This window comes from Pempheris klunzingeri, chromosome 9 (genome assembly GCF_042242105.1).
Source record: "Pempheris klunzingeri isolate RE-2024b chromosome 9, fPemKlu1.hap1, whole genome shotgun sequence".
In the NCBI taxonomy this organism is placed as follows: Eukaryota; Metazoa; Chordata; class Actinopteri; order Acropomatiformes; family Pempheridae; genus Pempheris; species Pempheris klunzingeri.
In genome coordinates this window covers 1,310,061-1,334,606 of record NC_092020.1, presented here as the reverse complement: position 1 = coordinate 1,334,606, position 24,546 = coordinate 1,310,061, and the positions used below count along the sequence as shown (strand labels likewise).

The window sequence follows — 24,546 nt, the reverse complement described above, 5'->3', positions numbered from 1 at the left end:
ATGCCCACTTGTATGGAGTCTGTTTAGGGTAAAGCTCTCTTACATACAGCTCCTCCCAGGGTTGCAGTGCACCTGTGAAAAGGACTTAACAGAGGTTAATGTATATTCTGACTGGCTGCACAACTGCTATTTTTAGCACATCCAGATTGGAAACAGATTGTCTTTATCGACTGCTATTTATTAGAGGATGAGTTTGCAAACGTTCAAGTCCATCCTAAAACAATAGTCAGGCGCCCAGATGAATACTGACGGAGTTTTTTCCTTGCTTTAATCTTTCCTTCTGATCATACCGGCCATTAAAAATATCCTAATGCGGTTCAATTTAAGTAATGGAAGACAAACTTCAGTCCTGCTTCATGCAAAAATGTATTCAACGGTCTATCTGAAGTTAATATGAATTATCCAAGTCATCATTCCATTGCAGCTAAGCAGGGAAAACACTGCTCAGGGTAACAAAGAAATGTTGTGCTAAAAAGACTAGATTTGTCCAATTCAGACAGCTGAAGCATTATAGTAGTGGAAACACATTAAGAAGGATCTCTACATAGCCAGTATGAATAGGAAGAATAATTACAGCAAGATAAACCTCTGTCAGTGTTCATAGGAGCACCTCAAGGAATCTTTGAACCATTTTTTTTTTTTTTTAGATCTTTTGCTTTGTTGGCAGTTGGCTGTTTTCAGTTCACATGATCTAAAGATGATCATAAGCATCTAACATATAAGACTGATTTTAGCTAAATGTGCTGTGTTGTTTAAAATCCAGCTCATGTCCTAATTACAGATGTGTGCCTCAATATGTAATCTCCCGTAAGATTTTAAGGGGTCTTATTGAAAGAATCATAATCACAGTATGGTATGTGCCTTAAGAACTTGGCCACCAACTTGGTCTCTTAGTTCACAATGACACATGACATAAAGAAATCTAAAATATACCAAACAACCGCAGTGATCGCAGATCTGCACCAAAACTAGACTTGGCTTTGGTTTGAAGAGCACGAGAGTCTCCATTCTTAACCTGGTCTTTGGTTTTCTATTCACATTGGAAACTAGAATTAGGTTGTATGCCTCTATCAACCAGTAAAGTTGCAGTTTGCATCCATGTCTGTCCAGACCCATGACTGGTGTCACCAATTTAGTACCAGTCCAACCAAACATGACATATGGCCACAGTGTGTGACACACAGTGACACATGACCGGCCGTGAGCATCACTGGCAGGGGGCATAAAAACACTTGGCACCAGTTAGCATGAGTACACCTGCACTGTTACTGCAGCAAACAATACATCAACAAGACCCACATACACAAATCCAACCTCTAGAAGTTCTAACTTTTCAAATGCTTGAATCAGAACTAAAACAAATAAGCTTGGACTTGCCTGCAAGAGGATTAAAAGGACATGTAAAAAAAAATCAAACAAACAAAAATAAATAAATGAAGGGTTTTTTTGGGACTCCGGTTTCCATGACTGCATTGTTATTGAAAACATTACCTGAGTAAAATTAAGAGAGCTGGGCCAGGCTCTGCTCACACAAACATGGTTTAAATTACTCTCTCTCCAGCACGTTTGCTTTTCTTTGTCTCGACTTCGCTTTACATTAAACTGGAACTTTGCAATCTGGAAACAACGTCATACAGAAGTTGCATCATTGACCTCCACACGGGCCAATTCACAGAGGAGCTCTCCTCCCCTCCCCTCCCCTCCCCTCCCCATCTCCGTCTCACTTTGAACTGTGACAATGAGTGTGAAGCAGCAAACAAAATTTATCATAGATGTCACTGGTATTAAGGGCGGAAAAAAGACAAAACAGAAAGACCAAACTATGAAATTAAACAGTGATTGCAGACCTGTACTGAATAAACAGAAAATAAACACCAGACCAGATGGAGTGAAACTGGATCCTTGAAAAGGGGGAAGAAGTGAGCTCCAAGAAAACGACACAAGAACCTATTTTTAGGCCTAAAAACTCCTCAGAGTGACACAAAAGGTGTCTGAAACAAGGTGTCTGAATCAGGTAGGAGCAGACAGGCCCGCAGAGCCTCACACCTGGATACCCATCGACCTCTAACACTCGGGGCTCTGGACCTGATTGTGCTCCTCACTGACACATGTTTATGTTTCCCAGCCATCGCACTTAATCAGGAAAAAACCAGGCCACCCCTGAACAACCAGACATCTTGGAGCAGTGGCACAGCCAGCGATTCAACTGCTGCTTTGCTCTCTAATTAGGACATAAAAGCACAGAAGAGCCTGCTGGCCTGACTCGGATAAAAGGCATCCATTGTGGTTTGTTCTGCCAAAATAGGTGAGCACGAGGTCAAATACGGGCCACAGCAGATGCCAGCGCAGGTACTTGTGTTGGTACCAATACAACATGCATGGTTATGACTGTGCTGTATGACAACGTCTCTGGCTGAGAGGCAACAGTAGAGCTTTCCCAGCGGACACTCAGAGGTTCATCTGGGCTGATTTGTCAGTCATTGTTCCCCAGAAAAGATAAGAGGATCTACACATTTTCACTGCTGTTTTGTGACTGGAATAGCAGGTATTTCCAACTATGACATAAAAAGCAAACAACAGTGTTTTGCATTTCATTATTTGAGAATGACAACCCAATTCTTGCAATGTTTTGCACAACTTGCACTTGATTCCTATTGAGCTGGATTATTTTTATGTCAGTGACAACAGGCACAAGTCCACAACAAGGGCTGGCAGCTTTTTGCCCGTTTGCTGGTGTAAACAGAAACTATCAAAATTTGGAAAAACATCCAGAATGGTCACCTCATCTGAAAAAGCCATAGCCTCGCTACAGAAAGACCAGACTAGGGTTTGGGGTTTTATCCCCACTAAGTGCTGCTGTTTATTACCGTGACCCACTGAAGTTTAAACCATGTATTAAAAAAAAAGCTGTTCAGCATGTAGAAAGTGTGTAGGTTTTATTCATATGCATGAAAGAGGAGCACCGTCTGACCGGGTAACAGGTCAGTGGAGCTGCAGGTCAAATGACAGTACTGATGCTCCCACTGGAACCCAGTGCATTCTGGGATACACAAGTAATCTCCCACCAGCAATGGCTCTGGGGTGGTCTGGTCCATCTCCAATCCTGGCGCGCTCAGAGTGTGTGTGTGTGTGTGTGTGTGTGTGTGTGGAGCCAGCAGTAATGATTGTAGGTAAACTGACCTGGGCTATTGTCATCTGTATGGAGCTGCATGGTAAAGCCTATCGCTTTACTGCAGGGGAAGAGAGAAAGCCAGAGACGCTGGGTGGGCAGATGCTTGGAGAAAAAAAGAAGTAAATTACCCCACTCGACTTTTCCCCCTCTAAGAAAAAAAAAAAATCATGGGGAGCAGGGCAAGTACTCCTAATGGGTGAAATTTGGGAAGGAATTTAGGCATTTGGCATCACAGAATGTGTTTGTGTGTTTAGATAATGGAGGTGGCTCTCCATGTCTGGTCTAAACTGTGAGCTTATCCTCAAAGAATCTCAACAGATTCAGTCTCAATGAGGGCCTGATAATCTGCCGTCTTGATTCTACACAGCACTTTCAACAATGGGCCTGCAAATGTACTGTTAATGTCAAGAAAGCTCTAAGCTGGAAGTCTTGGCTTCAGCTGACTGCTAAACAAAGCAAAGAAAAGAGGTCAGCAGAGCGAAAAAACTTGTGTAAGAATTGGTATACTAATCGCACAAGGCATCCAACATGCGTGACATTTACCACTGTATGAAACCATTTCCATTGAGAGAACAATTTATGCCCTCCTAAAGCCAAATTCTTGTACATGTATATATTGTGAAAATGGCTAACCTGCCAGCAGTCTATAAATGATGTAAAGCAGTTCTCAAACTCGGCAGCTCTCACATCAGAAAGATGAAAAGTTGGGAGTCGACATAAGCGGGCCTCATGTCGACTTTATAACTTGGCACAGGCGCCAGCACGTACTTTACCAATAGACCTTAGGTGGCGCTTAACTGTAAAAGGTCTGATGCAATTAAACACCCGCTTGCATTAATAGTTCTTGGTTCTATGCAGGCAGGATTTTTGGCTGCGTTATCAGATATTTTCTCAAGCTGAGAACATTCTCAACCATGTTAACCCAATTTCCTGCACCTAAAAGACCGCTTATGCTTTAACCACGTTTCAACAGTCACCGCTTTATTTTATTTTATTTCTGTCATTGCCACAACAATAAACCTCTACTTAACAGAAAAAGCGCTGCACAGGAGGAATTAAATATGCGGGGGCAGAGATCAAAATTATGGAAACTGGATTGGAGGGGAAAACACTTTTTTTAAGCTTAAAAGTGGCAAAGACTTCCACAGTTATCGGATTCTAGAAACTAGCTTCTCTAGTTGATTTTAAGTGTATTCGAAGGGGCTGTGTCTGCCAGAAACCACTTTTGATGCACAGGTGCGTTAACCACAGCAACAGAGGGGGCGAGGACAGGCTTCCGACAGCAGGAATGTGAGCGGCTGAGATATTTGTAATACCTAAACATAGCCAGTCAAAACTCTCTCTCCCCCAGCTGCATGCAAGTGATACACATCACCCTACTGGCCGGCTCTAAACAATTTCTCTGCAGAAACGCACTTAACTATGGGCACTGTGCCTGACATCAGGAGGCCACCCCAGCCCTCAGGACCATGTTGTCTTTACACCCTCCAGGGCCTGAACAAGTTGGAGGGTTTATCTAGCTGTCAGTCAATTAACAAAGAAACAAAATCATGCAAGTCACAGAGGCCTAAACAAAGACAATAAACATTCCTATTAAAACAAGCTGGGGGGGGCGGGGGGGTTTACAACGGCCAGGCAACTGGAGCTGGATAGGCAAGTCAAGAGAGATTCACAAGGAGTCAATTAGAGTATGATGGTGAAGCTGTACTGGGAATCGCTTTCTTAATGAATCTGAGTAAAGTGACAGATAGTTGTGTAAAGATGTGCGTTTGGCAACCTAAATAAGCCAGAACTCCATTTTCCTGACAACGCCTGAGGGTTTGACCAATGCCTGGAACAATTACCATCCCATTAGGTTCTTAAGCAATGAAAATGTCAGTCACTGCTCCAGAGAATAGGACGAACCACAAATACTGTGATTCACATGCTGACAATTTTTTTTATTTTTTTTTTAAGATTGCCAACAAAAGCCCCAGATCACAGGCTCACTCCCATTAGCGACAATCAATATGTGTGAAAAAGTCTCAGTGTTAACAGTCAGCAACCTGTGGTGTTCAGAGGATGAGACACTAAAGGACGACACTCACTGCTGGAAATAAGTTAGCCCATTAACGTGTTGTAATGAATTATCAGCAGAGGCTCTGTTGTTATGGTTACTCAGTTAACGCAGTCAGTTCATTAATTTAGAACGGTTTCACCAGAACTACTTAGTAGGTGTCCTATCACTTTTTAACCAACATCCAGCAGCCAACCAGAATCAAGTATTCACCTAGACGATGGCATAATTCATAGCCTCTAGTAAAATTTAAGCATATAATTGCGTAGCTTCAGTTATTCAACTCTGTTTAAAGCAGGATTCATCAGTGTTCTGTACATTTCTACGTCCATTTTATCGCCTAGTGGTACGTTTCACCTTGTGTGTTAAAGTTTAACAACCATGCAGAGATCCAGCACATGAAAAGCAGAGACATGAGGAGCTCACTAACAGTAAATGTGGACTCACAGCTCTCGCTTTTTCTCACCTGCAACAAACTGGGTCTCCTGCTGGTACTATCATTAGTGCTCTCTCCACCTGCAAGCTGAGGCATGTTTTCTGAAAGCTGGCAAAGAGCATTCTGGGAGGTATGAGAGACGACTAACTCAAGTAGACAGACACGCGGCAAGTTGAGGGTGGGTGTACACACACACACACACACACACACACAGACACACACACACCTTTCATTACCAAACCCCAGTTATCCACTGACTGATGATATATAACGCTTAAATTCAGGAAGGATTTTCCTTCAAGGTCAAAGTGGCTTCCTCCCCTTAATGAGACAAGCATGGTGTGGTTTACTGCTCCAGCCTGCTCCTGTCTATACTGTGGTTCCAGTGCAGCCTCCCCACAGCCTTTCAGTGTACCTGACAGAGGCTAATGACCACTGCAGCCATCACCTGCTGAGAGCACATACAGTGAGGTACGCCCACGGCCTGCTAGCTTGACCGACAGCGTACAGTAAATTGCAGCTGCATTTGCAGAAGAGCTCAAAAAAAAAAAAAAAATCATGTTTGCTTCCCATAGTACAAGTGGTCGCGTGTTAGAGGAGACGAGTGTGATGAACAGGAAATGGGTGAGGATGTCTCAGGATGGGTGGGTGGGGAGTCAAAATCTCATGTCTGGGCTGCGAAGGCCTTCTTTGTCATTAGGGGGAAGTGCTCCTGCTTCCTTTGTCTCCAATTAGTTTCTCTGAAGAGTGCAGAGACATCTTTAAGAGAGGGGTTGAAATAATGACCCTTCATCATGCAGGGGAGGCCAGAGGGAGAAAAACAACTTTACTGAGCTCACTTTGAACATTCGGAGGCAGAGTGGCTGGTCAGGGCAACAGATGGCGGGGGGAAAGATGGGGTGGGGTAATGGTGGATGGGGAATCGATAAGGACAAGGGAGAGGAAAGTGGAAATAAAGGTAGGAGGAAGTGAGGGGGATGATGACAGGATGTAGGCAGGTAGAAGCGGAGGTGGGAGGGATTGATAGCAGACAAAAGACAACTGTACTGTGTAAACTGAATTTCTTTACCCTACTTCAAGACTTTAGACAAGCAAAAGACGAGACAATAACGACTCCAACTCAGCTTTCCGAGCATAAATATCAACCACTGTGTCTGTGGCCTGTGTGACCTGAGTTTTAAAGCAATAGGCCCTCTATGGCTGAGAAAACAGCGCTTCCCACTGTGAAGATTTTAGGAGAAGTTCAAAACTCTCCCTGCTGTGGCTCAAATCATTCTCTCCTTCTGTGCACAGCGCTGTTGGCTCAGAGTGATGGAGGGTGTCTGACTCATCTTCACATCATTCCAGACGGCAAATTCCTTCCATAGTACTGCAGCCCTGCTGCCACATCATAGTTAACCCCGCTGGCCAAAGCAGGTCAGCTTGTTAAAGAGCTTGTCAGCCTCTCCGTCTTTAATACTGTGTCACATAAATGTCACTGGGCTCATTAAAGATCATACACATCGAGCAGGCCGCGGCTGAATGAACACATCTTTCCTCTTCAAATCTCCAACTGCGCTCCGCTGCGCTGTAAGTCGACGACTCCTGGTTTAGAGGAATATGGAAGGTGAGGGCAATGATATCAGCTGCCGGCTGAGTGGATTCATGCCGCGCTCCTACCTGTTAATGCCCATGATGGGAACAGCCATAAAGATCTTTTGACAGTGTAAATGGATAACAGATTTTCCATTAAGGTGCACTGAAAGGCCTCTCTCGACTGTCCGGAGAAAGACATGCTGATGTACTGGATATACAGTGTGTCTTTTATCTATTCTGTTTACAGATTTCTGCAGAGTAACCCCGGTCAAACCAAAACAAAGAGGTAAAACCACTTAAGATGATCTGAATACACGAAGAAACTGCAAAAAAGGGAAGGAGTGGGACAGGATGGGAGTAATTCAAAGATCAACAGAGAAGGAATGAATGAAAAAAAGAAAAAAAGAGGATTGCAGGTTTATAGCTTTGCAGCAGCAGTGTTGCAATGAGAAGACTATTTAGTAAATAGCGGTAAACAGACAAATCTGTGCAGCTGTGCGGGGTTGGATGGCCCATGTAAGGGCTGTGTGCTCTTATTAAACCCCAGGGGGCCCAAATAGTGACACTGCACCTGCATTAAGGATGGAGGAGGCGAGTGCAGGATTATGTAAGGAAAGGAGAAGAAACACAACGATCCCAGAAAGGCCAAGCAGGATACAAGCTGGCACGGAGTCTAAGCAACAGTTTATCACTGGAGTGCTAAACTTCAAAAGGAGGAACATACTACTAGGTGCAATTTTGGAAAAACAAGCTTGGCATTTAAAATTTTGGCATTTTGTGCAATGTTTGCTGTAGGAAAAAAAAAGACCTTTTTATTACTGTTAATGGGTTTCAGCCTGCTTTTCTGCATTTCCTTTGGGGGTTAGTCTACAGAAAACCATGAAATCGCGCTCAATGGGTCGTCAAATTCCAATAACATGTATGATTTATTACTTTATTTATTATTTATAAACATAGAAGCATGTTTAAATAATAGAAGAACATACATATATGCATTTTTACCTTAGGGAGCAGAGGTGTGGCTTTCTTGCTCTTCTTCCCTGAGGGATCATCCAGCAGGTCCGGCTCAAAGGTGTAGAGCTCAGCCAGCTCGTTTGTCGTAAAGTGCCTCTCTATCTGCTGCTGGTCCACCACGCGGAATGACAGAGACTGTTTGGTTACCTGCCGGTCATAAATCTTCTCCTCCATTGTGCCCTGAAACAAGAGAATGAAATGAGAAGACGGTCAAGAATGACTTTAATTAAACATCGAGTGTCAGAGGACTCAAAAGTGCTTAGTATTACAGGAACCTTAGAGATTTACAGTTCAAATTGCCTCTAGAGGCCCAAAAAGTTCGCAACAAATACGGTGGATTGTTCATGAGCTGTTAAAACTTTAATGAGAAAGTTTTGAGGGATCCTGATCAAGCAGCAGTATGATGAGCTCACCTGGGCTAGGAACCTGTACACGAAGACGGTCTTAAGCTGACCAAAGCGGTAGACCCTGAATATACTCTGGACGTCGTAGGAGGGGTTCCAGGAAGCGTCGAAGATGATAACCCTATTGGCTGCCACCAGGTTGATGCCGAGAGAGCCAGCTCGCGTTGAAATGAGGAACAAACGACCTCTGGCAAAGCAGAAGAGAGAGGGAGAGAGTTAGTGCTTAAAACTGCACCTTGGAACCATTTACATTTTAAACTGTGAAAAAACAAAAAAGGTATATAACCTTGTGTTACTGGTGTCATTAAACTCTTCAGCCCACTTCTTCCTGGTGGTGGCGTTGGTTGAGCCATCCAGGCGATAGTAGTCAATGTTCCTGAACCACTTGCCGTCACCTTCACAGGACACATTACAGTTAAGAAATCTGACTGTTCAACATCCACATCACCACAAAACCTTCAAAAACACACGTCACCATCAGTAAGCCTTTTCCTTGTCAGAGGGTCTTAGTTTGGGTATATTAGTAGACAGCCGATAGGTGGTTGTGTTGGTTAGAGGCCAGCCAGGTTTAGCCTTCAACATGGCCAACCCCCCTGCCAGCCTTCATAACCAACATTTCAGTATGTTTCCAATTACGGCACTGTGATCTTTTCATTACAAATTACAAACCCTTGAGCAAACATTTTTTTGTGGAATAAAAAGTCAAGGTCTAATCATTTTCAAAATGAAAGTAAAAACAGCTGCTGAAGTTTAATTAGGAACATGACCTTACACCAGCGGCAGCGTGCATGTGTGTGTTTAAGGGTAATAAGCACACCAGCATGTACAAGTATACATGTTGCATGTCTTATGAGTGTGAAACCTGCATCTCCATATAAAAATACTTCAGCCTTTGCCAAAGCTAATGCTAGCACACTGTTTAGTCAGTTCAAAGACTCCAGTGTAAAACCACAAAAATGAACCCGAGGACAGACAACTGGGCTCCTCAAGCTCCAAAAGTCAGTAGCTGGCTTAGAATATCAAACAATGCTCTGTGATTTTAGCACATAATGAAACCAAGAGCAGTCTTTCAAATCATAGCATTAAGGGGGAAGCTCACGGTGGGATCATTCAGTCAGATAAGGTTAACACACTGACAGACATGTCAACTATGTAAAGTGAGAGCTTCTTGAGTAAAAGGGGCCCCGTCAGACGGCACTAAAAACCTACCTTTGTATGGAGAGACTTTGTCTTCATCCTTAGCTCTGCAAGACAGCTCCAGGAAATCTTCAATCAGGTCGAGAGAGATGAGAGACTGACTGAACACCAACCTGAGGACAGAAGATACACCAGTGTCAGTTAACCACAATCACTCTGTGATTAACCCAAACACTTTCCAGTGACACTGCAAACCAACTGCGTAACAGAAAACAAGGTACAGACAAACTTACACTTTATCGTCTACTTCCTCTGCCATGCGCAGGACCTCAAAGAGGAGCGTCAACTTCCCAGAGTGCTCCAGGATCTCAGCGTCAGCCTCAGTCACAAACTCCTTGTGCCAGTCAGGAGTGGGACTCCCTGGTGCAGAGCCGGTCGGTCGAGCTGTGTGTGATACACAGATTAGTCTTCATGCAGTCGGCACAGACTCACAACAGCAAGCTCTAACAAGCAGCAAAGACATCGAGCTTTACCAGAACATGTTTATCGTACAGTTACTGAAGCAAGACTGTCATTAAATATTTCCTTTTTTCCCCACATGCTGATACACTCAAGTTCGTCATGCTTGTTTTTTTTGTTTACTTTTAGACTAACTTCATCATTTTAAAATGACACCAGCTTAGTTTTTCCACATATTATGGATGTAATAACATGATATCTTTAGTATACTTACTTCAAAAGCCTGCTCATTTGCCTTTGTTTTGTTTTTCATTAAGCCACACTCTAAATGCGTGACTTGGTTTAGGGTTGTGATTAATGGACTCCGACAAAACTGCTTTACAGCTGATTGAATCACCTTAAACCAACGAGAACCACAACAACCAAACACAGTATCTCTTGTCATATAAAACTAGTCCTTCAAGTCTGCAAATGTTGTCCAACTACTGTCTGCCAGGCTCAAGCAATTCAACGTGGATATTATTTCAGACTAGGAACTAAAATTAAGATAATAATTGGGCTGACTTCTATACAGCTACTATCCTTTATAATAGTACATAGAAATAAGTGGTAAAAGGCATCACTTGTTTTTTCAAAGACAGGTGAGACCTATGGTCTGTGCGTTGTAGGGAGATGATTCAGAGCAGAGGTGAAATACCCCAGATATTCCCATGCTTGCAGTTCTGGTACCTCTAATACCGAGCCAACTACACATAATGCTCCCATATGTATGACAGACTTACGCTCTTCTACAGGCTCCGCTCTATTTCGACCCTCGCCGTTTCTGCCTCGAGAGCTGGTGTTCCACTCCTTGATGACCTCCACGTCATCACTGTCCGAGTCATCAGATCCCCTCTTTTTTCCCTTCCCTTGCTTCTTTTTCCTATTAGGAAGGAGGGATGGCAGAGGGGACGGGGTCAGCGAGAGTAACAGACGCAGCAGAGAAGGGCAGTTAAATGAGGTCATCTCTGTATGAATGTACAACGAGGGGATGTGGAGGTGAAATCTGATTTTACTTTTTGTTCCTCTCATCTTCAGAGGTCAGACTCATGGAGGACTCTTCTGTTTCTGAAGCGATGAATTCATCCATACTGTCCTCGTCAAAGAAACCCTAAAAGAGAATGCACTAATGTGAGTCTCGACTGTGCCATGATACAAACAACAAAACACTGAGAGCTGGATGGTGAGTAGCTGAAGTGATGCATAAGGGGAACATTTTGCAGCAGTGGCATTATGTGTGTTGTTCACCCCTGGTGCATGACCTGTCAACACATTGTTTCCCCCCAGTGTGTGTGACTTGAGCTAATGTATTCCCGTTTTTTGAGTTAGTGTTTAGAGTGGTTTCGTCTCGTCTTCCCCAGCCCTACCCTGTTTTCTTTACTGATGTAGTCCAGCTGAAGGCACCAGGGATGGGTCCAGATTCTGCTGAGCATCTGGAAATCCTGGAAGAGTTTGGTCCCCGCGCGGCCCCGGCCTCCCTCCAAAGCATTCCCCACACCTGCACACAAGGGAAAGAGTGTGAGGAGGAAGATGGATGTCTGTTTGCGTTATGTACTTGACAGCATGCCCTCAATCTCTTTGTACATACAGACTAGTGTGGAAAATGTACTGCAACAAAACTGGTCTGCCCCTGACCACCTGAGTAAAGTCATAATCATTTACTCAAAACAAATCATAGTGTCAGCCAGTCTTTGAGTTTGTCTAGTCTCATCTGTTCAGCGAGTTTAGAAACAGAATGAGTGAGTGGCAGCTGCTAAAATGGTACGGTTGTAGCGGCTCTGTGTGTTGGCCTGCATTAACCCAGGGAGGTCAGATGTTACGGTAGGTGGGAGCGTTGGCGGCTATTCTCCCCCTGCAGAGTGACTGCTGGTCCTGGGTCCAAAGACACCACTGTGGAGGTCCAGAGCCACAGTCACAACATCGGCGCTGTGCCCTGTGGACAACCCGGCCTAATGAGCCACAGCACATACCACCAATCCCCCACCACCCCCCACCCCCTCACTCCTCTTCTTACATACCGACTCTCCTGTTCTTTGTTTTCGCTTTTGGTGTAAAACCTCTGGCCCCTCCTCCCTCTAAATTTCTTTCCCTTTCCTTTATGCCCCCACATTCCCCCCCCTTTTACCCCCCACCCTCTGTTCCCTCTCTCCCAGAGCTCTTCATTAGGGAGACGTGGGAAACTGGGCTTAAACCCTGCCTGCGGCACTCTGCCAGCTGCCACTCTTACACATACACACACACACACACACACACACACACACACACACATCCTGGGCCACATTCTGAGAGGAAAGTCCACTAAACGACTTAACAATGCAGCACGAAAAAAGTGAGAGACCAGAAAGACCTTCCATTTATCTAAAAACCTTGTCTGAGTAAATGACATGCAGTGAAGAGAGCACTCCTGCAGTAGGATTTAACCCAGTCCTACACTACACATGTTTTCCAGTGGAATTCTCAGTCGAATTTTGTTTTATTCTACGACTAAGCTTAAATCCTGTCGGGGCAATCAGACCTGACACAGTAAAAATCCTTTTAGCAGCCCCTGGAGGCTTCTGCTGCTCCTGACACCCAAAAGCTGATCTTTTTAGTAGCTTGAACCAGTAGCACAGCCATTCTCACCAGCCTGTGCTCCTACGCAACAACAACAACAACAACAACAACAAAAAAAGGCCCGCACCTGTGAAGTGCTCCAGGTAGTATCTGTAGAGTTTACACTGGGTTGGAGTAATTCTGATCGACAACACATACTCATGTTTGGGAGGCAGGAACTTGGTGAGCGCCGTGTAATCTTTCCTCTGTGGGAAGCAGAAATAAATGATTCTGTTTAGGAGGAAAAGAGAGGGATGCCAAAGGGAACAATCAATTCTTTTAGACAACTTTGGTTACCTGGACGCAGCCGGCCAGCATCTCATAGAGGATGTGCGCCCTCTTCTTCATGATCCTAACATCATGTAAAGTGGAATCAGCGCACTGACCGTTCTGCATAGGGTTAATGAAGCGGTTCCTGAACTCCTTAATTGACCCAAGCAGGTTTTCCTTGATGAAGTTCACCATGCAGTGGTCTGGTGAGAAGATCACGAGTTTTAGACACATCCACGACCGCACAACATCTTAGTCAAACCTCATGTTTATAACCAGGCAGACTCACATTCGACAAGGTTGTTCTGCAGAGGTGTCCCCGTCAGCACAATCCTCCTCCTCGTCCTGATAGAGTTCATCGCTTTGGACACAGCAGACGCCTCGTTCTTCAGGATGTGACCTTCATCACAGATCACCAAGTCTGGACCTGGTGAAAGTAAAACAGAAAAAAAAGAAGCTCACCATGCACGGAATTACCGCGACAGACATCCTTGAAAAAGGAATTGCTCGTTACATCAAGGTCGTAAACCGTTACAACAGAGCGATGTGTTGTTTAGATGTCTTATGGACTTCTTTCACACTCTTCAGACGTATCGCCAAGATTCTAGGACAACTCTTGAGTCTGATCAGATCACTTCTGAACTGGCACGCATGCACAAAGAACAATACCAAAGTCGTTACCACAAGCAAGCTTATGCAGATACATAACACATTGACACAGATCTGACGAATGTCACATGCAGAGTCATTTGTACATGAATGTGTGATGGACAGACGTTTTGGAATTGCAATAAAATTATAACAAATATTTTTGAACACTGATTGGTTGGATTTAATAGATCATAGCAGGAAAAACACCTCCAACACAGCTGTCCTTCATCTTTCCACTATTTTTGAACACTGGATCAAAAAAAGGAACTGAAGTGAAAGTGATCCTGGAGTGATTAGACGTTACATTAATGAGGTTAGAAAGACAACAAAAATGAAAGTATCATATATCATCATATATATAAAACACCAGATTACATTTTTTTCTGTTCACACTTTATTAAAAAGCGCTCATGGACTTTTTAAATTTTTAATTTTTTAACTAGGTTTAAACAAAAAGAGGTAACAAACAGCAACGTACCTGGATCTACCAGTGTCTTCTGAAAGGTCTCTTTGAGCTTCTTGCTCTTGATGTTCCTGCCCTGCGTCAGGTTGCGGTACATCTCGTAGCCGATAATCATAACGCCCCCCATCTCTTGCCATCTTTGGAGGGCGTATGCTCGCTCCTGTGGCTTCTTAACTGTGGCCAACTCAGTCACCTGGTAAACACAAGACAGGCATCGGTCAAAAAAAGCTATAACTCAGCGGTGTGATGAATGCAGGCTGACTAAAAAAACAAAAAAAACCCTGCTGTGAAAAAGGAGCAACTTCAAAAGGTTAAAAAAAAAAAAAATCAAGTCCTTACCTCTAAACTCTCGTCATCCTTCATTCCCTCTTGCCACTTCTCAAACTCGTTAAGCCAATTAAGGACAGTGTTCAGGGGACAAACCACCAGTGCTGTGGTGAAGTCGAGCTTCTCACAAAGCAGCAAAGTATGAAGAAATGTCACCACCTACAGGGAATAATCAGAACTACAGTTAAACATAGTTGATGTGAAACCCCACAGGTACTGATACATATCAGGTATCAAAACAGGCCAGAGCGGCAGTTAATATACAAGATCTTACAGTGGTCAACACTTTCTAAGCATTTTGTATTTAGTACTTGCAAAGTGTACTTACAAAGTGAGAAAATAACATCGTAAGATTCAGTTTGTTGCTATTTTTAGTCGTTTTAGACACCAATTCTGTATCGTTCATTTAAAACTGAATAAGCAACTCCAGGTACACGACACGTTTTTTCCGTATAGCACAGATTTGGTGAAATTTTCACCCCAGACCACAGGCAGACATGCTGCTCTCTCCTCCGTACCTGCAGAGTCTTCCCCAGACCCATACAGTGGGCGAGGATGCATCCGGAGCCAAGGGACTTCTCGATCTTCTTCATCGATTCACAGCAGCAGTCCCACATGAACTGCACCCCTGAAGCACAACATAAACACAGAGGGGCCCACATTAAACCAGAGCTTGCCTGTTAACTGCCAGAATTATGAAAATGTTGCAACACATGACAAAAGCGTTTGTTCTGATTGACTAATCGTCAGCACTCACTGAAACAAAAGTTTTCCTACAGAGAAACAGCTGTTTCATGTCATGATGACTGACCAGACGCAGTCAACTCTGCAGAGTCAAAGGTCAGGAGGCAAGTCCAGAGTGTTTCACATACAGTGTTGGCCAACATTGGCACACAGGAGAAGTTCTGCCTGAAGTCCAGCCCTTTCCTCCAGGGTTAGAGTCAGTGTTCGTGCTACACTAAGGCTCTCCCATACGCTGTCCATGTTAGTTTTTTGTGACTGAAATCACTTTGTTCTTACCGTCGACCTGGTGAGGTTTGAGCTTTGTGACCAGGTTCCTGTGCACCTGCACCAAGGGCTCCTTGGTCTCTTCATCCTCATCGAGCACCAGCTTGGTGGTGATGGGACAGGTCACCTGGGAAGACTCCTCCACAACAATCACCTGTAGACGGATCAGAAGCAGAGAGAGGAATCACACAAACACGTGTCAGTTTCATTAACAATGAAAAATCAATGCAAAAAAACCTCAGAGAAACAAAGTTTACAGCTTTTCAACGCATGTCTGATAGAGTTACTAACTAATAACTAATTCTGCAAGTGTGTTAATTATAATGGCTTTCATCCTGCTTTCAGCGGGTTCATCACATCTGCTATTTATACACATGCACAATTATACTGTATGTATTTCATCTTTTCTAAAACAAAAAAAAGCACTTCATTTTAAGTGGAATTATGACTCAATTGTCATTGTCATGTTCAATGGTGCTTCTATTAACGTTAATATATACAAAAATAAGCTCCAAACATGACACTGTATTTTGATGAAATCCAACTTTGAATGCAGAGTTTCCTGGAACCATTTACTGTGGAGAAACATGGGGGCATTATAATTATTAGATTAAAAGCAGCCGTTCACCACAGTAAAGCACCACCGGCTGGCTGGCAGCCAAATATCTGACATCTACAGTTTTGGATTTACGGTGAAGAAGACCTGTAGACACTAATAGCTGTTTTTTTATTTTGCGGAATCAGTCTAAATGCCTTGTGCGCTATATTCCCTCTACTAGCAAACAAATGTATAAAAACACGACTTAATTACATTTTACAGTTGCACCAAACTGTCATGCACCTACTGATCAGAAGACAATGGCCTCTGATCACGTTTATGCCACTCCCTCCATGCTCTGATGACTACCTTTTGGAGTTTAATTACTTTAAGGGAAGCCCAGAGTGGACTCTCCAAACCAACAAACATCAGGCTGGACTGTGAGCAGTTCTCCTAACTCACAGTGCTCATGTCTCATCCACTAGTGTCCATCATTTGGTTTAATATACATACATGACATGGTGCTGCTCAGCCAGTTATTACTACCTCCACTAACAACTGAGGAAAATCCTAAAATTGGATCACTGTATTGAATGGCGTCTTGAACATTTTACCTGGCATGTAATAGGATCAGAGGTCTCCCCAAACCAAGTGTTGAGAAAGTACCAGCTCGGGCTTTGACACACGGACAGTTTCATTCCATTTTTACCTCTCGAAGTTTCTCCCTGAGCGCCTCTCTCTCTGCGATGCGTTTCCTTCTGTCCTCCTCTTCTTTCAGGGCATCCCTCGTCTCCGTCCGCAGCTTGTCATCCTTCAGGATTTTGCGGATCTTTTTGCGTCCTTTGCGCCCCTCTCCGTCTTCATCTTCATCTTCCTCTCCACTCTGTGGAAATGAACATGAAGTTCAGCCCTCTGATCTCCACCCCTCAGGAAAGAAATTCTCTTCCCAAGATCAAGCAGCAGAGCAGCCCTATGATTAATTTAGGCCCTCAATAATCCTCCTAACACACTCCAGGGGTAAGGTCAATAACATTTTATGTGCTGCGCATGACTCGACTGGTAAACGTCATGTGGGTTCCATCTCCTCCACCTGGCAAATTCTGCAATTGACAAAAAGCAGTTTTGGGACAGTTCACGACTACCAGTGAGCGCTATGCATTTTAAACACCTTCTCATTGCTGGAGGAGGAATCCTGGACTTTGATCCTGCGTCGCTTCTTCTTCTGCTTGTAACTTCTCTGTTTCTCCTCGTCCTTCTTCTTCGCAGCTCTGCAGACACAAAGCAGAATTCACATAAGCGAGAGCAGCAGGAGATCAATCCAGATCCAGTGGCAGTAATAAATTACTGCTATTGATTGATTGGAGTTCTGTCCTCTCACCTGGTCTTGCGGCGCTTCCCCTCGTTCTCCGATTCACTAAGCTCCTCGCTTATCCCGGACTCAGCACTGGCCGACTCTGACTTCTCAAAGTCTGAGTCTTCAGAGTCGTCGCTGCTCACTGACAGGCAGACAAATCAAAAGACAAAGACACAAAAATCACATGAGGGTCTTTAAGTGTTGAGAATATTTGCGCCCAATGAAAAAGTTTGAAATGAAAAATTCAGACATTAACCTTTCCGCCCTGACTTCTTCTTGCCCCCCTTCTTTTCTTTACTGGCAGCTTTCTCCTCTCCTGATTCACCCTCACTCAGCGAGAGTTTATGTCGAAGCAATTTGTGACGCTTGCTGCGCTTCTTCACTTCAACATCAGAGCTCGAGTGCTCCGAGTCCTCGTCTTCAAAAAGAGCAACAAATAGGTTGAGATGACACGCAGTAAGACAAGCTTATTAGAAAACAGCTGGGTATATTTAGCACATGTATGCTACCTTGCTGCACCTCCTCTTCATCCTCATCCTCCTTTTTCACTTTCTTGGAGGACTTTTCTTCCTTCTCTGTTCCTTCGTTATCAGTGGAGCTCTCTGCTCCAGAGGAATAGTTTGATTTTATTTGGGCAAGAAGCATTTTCTTTGCAATCCTTCAGGAGAAAAAGACAAACAGACACAGACAAACATGGTCAATCATACAATATAGACGCGCTTTTACAAAATGATCTTAATGATGCAGTGAGGTCCAGACTGTGACATGCTTGATGGGCCAAATATTGCAGTAAACTGCCAGAATCCAGCTAATACATCAGGTTACACAACTCTACCTGACAATTCCTTTTTTCTGTAAAAACAAAAAAAAAAAAACTGCTCTCACTATTGAAACTGAATGATTTTAACCCAAGTCAAGAGTCTTTGCAATTTGTTGTTTAAGTTTTTTTAAGTACCTATTTTCAGGATCATCATCATCATCATCATCATCGTCATCACAGACCCGAGAGGCTGTCTCTTTATCGTCCACTTCGTCTCCTACAGGACAAAAGCATTAACATTCTGTTAGTGGAAGAGCATGCAGGGCATTCAAGGAGAAATGGATAATTTGCTTATTTGCCTGGCAAGTCACTTTTCCCTGTTTAGGTTTTGTGCGGCATAAATAAATTAGATAACATGTTCATGAATGAGCTTCAGGGGTGCTGGTGAGCAGGTTTTGTTACGTTTGGACACAACCGCATGCTAAGCAGCTGCACATTTATTCATGTTTACTGTGCAGACAATGAGAGTGGTATCGATCTGCCTCATCGAACTCCCTGCTCCTGAAATGTAGAACTTTCCTGTAGCTCGTGGACTTAAAAGTCAGGTTGTCTTGACTGTGACAGCCACTAAACTCTCTTCTCTTCCAGACTGAATTACCTGAGGATTGATGGAAGGGTCCACTACCTCCCACCACGTTATCCTCCACAATAGGTTTGATCTTTTGCTCGTCACTGTCCTCTCCAGAGTCTCCATCAGGTTGCTGCTGCTCCTCCTCCTCCTCCTCTTCTTCGCTGGAGGACAACTGCAGCTTGGAGGCAGATTTGGGGCTCCTTCCCTTGCGTTTCTTTTCATAAGACCTTTTCCGCTCGGCTGCCTTCCTCTCAGGCGAGTTCTTGTCTTCCTCTCTTGCTTCATCTTGTTTCTTCACACGGCTAGATCTCCTCTTCGCTGTGCCCACTTTGCTCTTTGTCTCCTTCTCCTGGTCAGAGTCTGAGCTGTTCTGTTTCTTCTTCTTCTTCTTGGACGTCTTTTTAGTTTTGTTCTCCAAGTCTGAATCAGAGCTGTCAGACTTCCTTTTGCGTTTGGACACTGTATCCTCTGTGGATGTATTATTTAGCTTGAATAAACGCTTTTTAGCACTTGTGCTTCCCTGTTCCTCGTCTGTGCTGTGGCCTGCTGCCGCTTTCTCTAGCAGTATGTTGGGAACTTCGTCCGAGTCAGAATCCAGAGTCGTTTTCTCTGAAGCCTTGGTCTGCTTCCCATCCTCTTTTTTGATGCTGCTGGACTTCTTGGAGGATTTGGCCTTGCCCTTACTGTCTTCCTCTGACTCCGATTCAGAGGATTCTTCCTTGCCCTTATGCTCAGCCTGCTTCCTCAAAGGAGTGGTCTTCACTCTACTAGAGCGACGGCTGGGTGGCGGGCTGTCTGTCCCATCTACTTCATCAGCAGCAGCAGCAGCATCAGCGTCTTCCTCGCTTTCTTCTTCTTTACACTTTTTCGCCGTCTCATCTTTGTCTTTGTGTTTGGACCTGAAGGCCCTTGACCCACATGTTGTCACAACTGGCACGGGAGTCAATTTGACTATGAGGTTCTTCACCTTGGGCTGGGGGCGCTGAGAGTCTGTCGAGTTTCCGTTTGACTTTGTATCAGTGTCTCTGAACAAATCTGTGTCAGTCTGTGAGAGCAAGGTGGAATCTGCAAGACTTTCCACCATCTGAAAAAGTTCTTCAGGAACCGAAGGAGGCACAGACATGATGTCCTGATCTAAGGACATTTCACCTGCTGACACTAGTGCATCATCACAGATTTCAGTTTTAACTGTCTTTTTGGTTACATCAGTTTCTGTTTGGTTGTCTTTCAATTCAGTCTCGTCTGACATTTGATCATTGTCCATGTCATAACACGGCTCCTCGCTTGGCTCCTCTGTGGCGTCTGCCTCAACTGCGGTGGCCTTATCAACGGCACCGGCTTCATCAGCGGCGCCACCTTCTTCAGCGGTGTTGGCCTCATCAACGTCGGCCTCATCAATATCGTCAGCATCAGCATCAGCATCAGCATCAGCATCAGCATCAGCCTCAGCCTCAGCCTCAGCGCCCGCTTCATCCTCGCCAATGGTCTCATCAACTGCATCCGCCACATTATCCTCATGGTCATTTTGTACAGGGGCCACAACATCAGCGGGGCTCTTTCTCACAACGTGCTGCTCTTCGTTACCATTCTGTAGCTCCATGTTTCTGAACTCGGGCCCCAGAGCCTCCTCCAAAGCACTGTGGGCTTTTTTTAAATCAGTGAGCACGGCCTTGAAGGCTTTCAAATGCCGATACCTGATAGACTTGTCTCCCTGCTCCGCTGCGTCCTGCTGGATGAACTGGATGAACGTATTGTTCAGACCAGTTGTTGTTTCGACAAGCTTTTTTGCTTTCTTTATAAGTTCTTTGGGTACCTGCAGTTTTTTATAGGAGAATGTCATGGTCCCTGAGCCTTCAGTGTGTTCTTTTCCATTGACAACTGCTTTGTGCTCTTTGACTGCTTTGTTCTTGTGTCTCTTGCTCTCCCGTTCCTCGGTTTTATCCGTTTTATCCGTTTTCCGTTGCTTGAGTTGTACAAGTTCCTGTTTTTCCATGACGCTGTGGCATTTGGACACCAGATCATGGAGGGGCTCTGACCTGCAGACATAGCAGTGCCACTTTGAGTTCTCGTCTGTAATGACGGACAGCTCCTTCCTGCCCAGGTTCCGCAGGATGCACTTCTTGCAGAAGGCGTTGTTGCAGTAGTCACAGCAGATGAGCTTGCCACCTTCAGCACACCACCTGGGGATGAAACATTTAGCCGTTTTTGCAGATAAAGCAAATAAGGTCTTCAAGACCACTTAAACCAAGATGTACGTAATTAATGATTGGGCTGAAATATTAGGTTGTTGTGAAACAAATGAAAAACAATGAAAAAATATTTGATTTAATTAAATATGATTTCATTAAATGGGCATTCACCAGTTGTTGTTTTTCTTTTAGATCGTCAGCCACACTTTACAATGTGGCTAATTAATTTCTTATTAATTCTCATAATTGTCCTGTCACTCAAATTTAACAAATAAACCATTAAGTTTTGTTGGTCAAGTGTAAAATGTTGTACCTGCACTGCTCGTCCATTCCATCAGAGTCTCTGTTGATGTCATCACTTGTGTAATAATTGTAGCACGCCTAGAAGAGGAGAGCAAAATAATGCGATCAACAATACATCTTCACTTAAATGACTATGAAAGATGAAATGCATGTTTGAACTTTCCTACCTTGCAAATAAGTACTTTGAGCACGGGATGCTCGTACACAGAGTTGCGCTGAAACTGGTTTACTTGTTTTCCGCAGGCAGTGCAGCTCATCTTCTTCTGCAGGGTGTCATCTGTGATCAAGAGAAAAGAATTCAGTAAATTCTCCTTTTCACTCACTCACTAAACCATTTATGACTTTCAGGCCTTCCAGTTCATTTACATACAAATTAATATGCATGGTTGTGAATAATTAAAATGCAAAACACATACAAAGTTTCCAAATAATGAAAACAAATCACCTGTATGTTTCTGTTTGAAATCCACTCTGAGCTTCATGGCGCCTTTATTTTCATTCCCAGCAGGCCTCATCACTAAAGTACCTATTAGCACAAAAAGGAAAAAAGTCTCTAGCAAAACAAAGTCTCCCAAAATCAGCATCAACAATCTACTGTTTGAGATCAACGAGTACACCCACAGTTCATACCTTTAGATACGCTGCCTGTGTTGTTGTCTGAGGGATTGTCAGAGGTGGCACCTTCATTTTCACTCTCGGCTGAGGAGTCGGAGTCGTTCAGTCCAGTGTGCTTAGCTACAGTAGCGGGCTTCCTAAAAATGAGTTAGCACATAGCTTGAATACTTAGAGACGAGCCTGTGAGAAGTCTTTAGAGAACATGTGAGCGCAAACACAACAACAACAACAACAACAACAACAACAACAACAACAGCCACACTTAAGAAAACGGCTCCTGACCTCTTGTTGCGAGAAGAGGAGGGCTTCATAGTTTCTGTTGAGCTACCAGGCTGATGAGAATAAAAGATTTATTTCAGTAGCCTGACAATGAAGAAGTAAACACATCAAAAATAGTAAAATGTCTGCGTTTGACAGCCAAAGACACTGCATGCATACCTCCTCTGCTTTCTCTGCCATTTGGTCTAGGTTTGATTCAGAAGAAGGCAGACTCATTTTACCTGGGGAGACATTTGCAGATTAGTTTCCTCATGAACATACTGGTACATTTAGATGTTGTATCTGAATTACAGACATTTGATTCTGTAAAAAAAAAAAAAAAGGCATTCGTTGACCGTTACGATGACAGACCGAGTGTATTATTACCAGTGTATTATTATTATTATTATCCACTGTTTGTGAGATTCAATCATTTTAAAGCAGCTGAACTTTAAGAATCTATTAATCAATATTTCTTTCTTTTCTCAGGACTCAAATCTTCCACAGAAGGACATGCAAGAAAAAATATTGCATAAGGACCACATACGGTCATTTTTCAGACAGACATGCTGATTACTATACAAGAGATATGCAAAACTAAATATAGAAATGTGAACACTTTTCTCCAGTCTTATAATAAAATATATTCAAGTGAGTCGAGTTGCACTGAGTTATATTGGATCAGTATGTGAGAACCAGAGGACACTGACAATGTTTGGGATTTTGATGCAAGACTACAGGAGAAGAGACCCAAACAAAACTTATCCAAACACCGTTAATAAGCAGCTCGATTGGCGCAAACACTCATGCAACAATAACGCCTGTGTGTTAGCGCATGGTGAGGCGTTCAGGGGCACATCACATCACTCAGGGACCGAGCCGCCGCTGTTTGCGTCATCATAATGTGCTGATATGATGAATCAGATTAGTGTTGAGCCTCTCTCAGCAGCCAGGGCCACACTTTACCCTCAGCTCCCTGACAGCCGCCAAAGAAGCAGCGAACACTGGTGAAATGTGCAGCACCGTGCTGCTGCTGCTGCTTCTGCTGCTTCCTCCCTCCTCATCATCACAGCCTGTCCGTGTTTTGACAACACAGGAACTCCTCTCCGTCAGGGACGCCAAGTTCAGCCCTGCTGCCGTTAGCCGGTTTAGCGGTCGGTGTCGGTGAAGACCCGCTTCTTCACGCCGCTCCACGTTGACCTGGCAACGTTGCAAACTCGGCATTTGGATACGAGGTCCAATGCACGGGCACGCACCGAGAAATGCACCCACGGGCCTTCCCTGTTCCAGACCAAACCGTGACACGAACCAGCGCGCCAACCGCAGCCTGGCACCGCCGAGCGGCATCCACGGCTGCGGGGCACCGTTTAGCTAGCTGGCGTTACGACACGAACCGAGCATCGGTGCTTCACGAGCGACTGTTGTTTGGGTTTTAATCACGCTGACACGCATCTGTTCGTGGGTAATTCACGCAGCTTGAGTGGCGTGTGCGCGAACTTTAGCACTGCCGGCTACGCAGCTAGCAGCTACTACTCAGCTAGCTTAGCTGGCTATCTAGCTAGCTTAGCTGGCTATCTAGCTAGCTACAGGCACTCATGGCCGGTTGGCTGCTAGCGAAGGCAGCACAGTAATCAATGCAGAATCCCCAGTCTAAACAAACAGGCTAATCAGTGAGCTCCTACCTGCTGTCCACGGTCGACATTTCTTGATGGATAGAGACACGTTTTGACTGCGATCCGGGCGACACAGCTCGATCCGACGGGCGGATTTTCGATGGTGCGGAAGCAAGAATAGCCAGAGGAAAGCAACACAACTCCGGTCAGGGGAGACAAAGCAAGGGGACCATCTTGCCGGATGGCTGTGGACGCAGTAAAATGGCGCATCTAGCCTAAATCCTGTGCGCCTTCCCATTGGCTGAGCGCCTCCGATGAGCTCCGGCGCTGAGTGGTCCGCACTCACCGGAGCTTATTGATTCGTTTGGCGGAGGAGAAAATGGTTTTCTGTGGGAAGTAAAGTGATGCTGGAGCCATCTCATTCATTTGTTGGTTCAGAGAGAGGCGCGCTGTTTTGCTTCTCCATCCATCCATCCATCCATCCATCCATCCAGATAGATAGATAGAAAGAAAGATAGAAAGAAAGAAAGAAAGATAGATAGAAAGAAAGAAAGATAAATAGATAGATAAATAGATAGAAAGAAAGATAAATAGATAGATAGATAGAAAGAAAGAAAGATAAATAGATAGATAGAAAGAAAGAAAGAAAGATAGATAGATAGATAGAAAGAAAGAAAGAAAG

The 24,546-nt window shown here is 44.2% G+C and overlaps 1 protein-coding gene across 1 annotated transcript in view; it reads right to left on the bottom strand.

The window, feature by feature from the left end:
- The window catches only part of atrx (ATRX chromatin remodeler), a 29,771-nt gene extending 5,665 nt beyond the window's left edge, over positions 1-24,106 (bottom strand). The window contains exons 1-29 of the mRNA XM_070836329.1: positions 23,934-24,106; positions 22,432-22,493; positions 22,276-22,325; positions 22,009-22,130; positions 21,824-21,904; positions 21,546-21,655; positions 21,389-21,456; positions 18,914-21,066; positions 18,451-18,532; positions 18,005-18,153; positions 17,752-17,913; positions 17,520-17,637; positions 17,310-17,409; positions 16,851-17,024; positions 15,616-15,757; positions 15,114-15,223; positions 14,608-14,754; positions 14,284-14,461; positions 13,444-13,581; positions 13,182-13,357; positions 12,973-13,090; positions 11,660-11,790; positions 11,309-11,403; positions 11,036-11,175; positions 10,088-10,238; positions 9,867-9,967; positions 8,944-9,052; positions 8,667-8,844; positions 8,242-8,433 (exon numbers count right to left, since the gene is read on the bottom strand). Coding sequence (XP_070692430.1) covers positions 8,242-8,433; positions 8,667-8,844; positions 8,944-9,052; positions 9,867-9,967; positions 10,088-10,238; positions 11,036-11,175; positions 11,309-11,403; positions 11,660-11,790; positions 12,973-13,090; positions 13,182-13,357; positions 13,444-13,581; positions 14,284-14,461; positions 14,608-14,754; positions 15,114-15,223; positions 15,616-15,757; positions 16,851-17,024; positions 17,310-17,409; positions 17,520-17,637; positions 17,752-17,913; positions 18,005-18,153; positions 18,451-18,532; positions 18,914-21,066; positions 21,389-21,456; positions 21,546-21,655; positions 21,824-21,904; positions 22,009-22,130; positions 22,276-22,325; positions 22,432-22,488 — 5,532 coding nt within the window. The 5' untranslated portion in view covers positions 22,489-22,493; positions 23,934-24,106. The remainder of the gene's footprint in view (positions 1-8,241; positions 8,434-8,666; positions 8,845-8,943; positions 9,053-9,866; positions 9,968-10,087; positions 10,239-11,035; positions 11,176-11,308; positions 11,404-11,659; positions 11,791-12,972; positions 13,091-13,181; positions 13,358-13,443; positions 13,582-14,283; positions 14,462-14,607; positions 14,755-15,113; positions 15,224-15,615; positions 15,758-16,850; positions 17,025-17,309; positions 17,410-17,519; positions 17,638-17,751; positions 17,914-18,004; positions 18,154-18,450; positions 18,533-18,913; positions 21,067-21,388; positions 21,457-21,545; positions 21,656-21,823; positions 21,905-22,008; positions 22,131-22,275; positions 22,326-22,431; positions 22,494-23,933) is intronic.
- Positions 24,107-24,546: the final 440 nt, after the last annotated feature.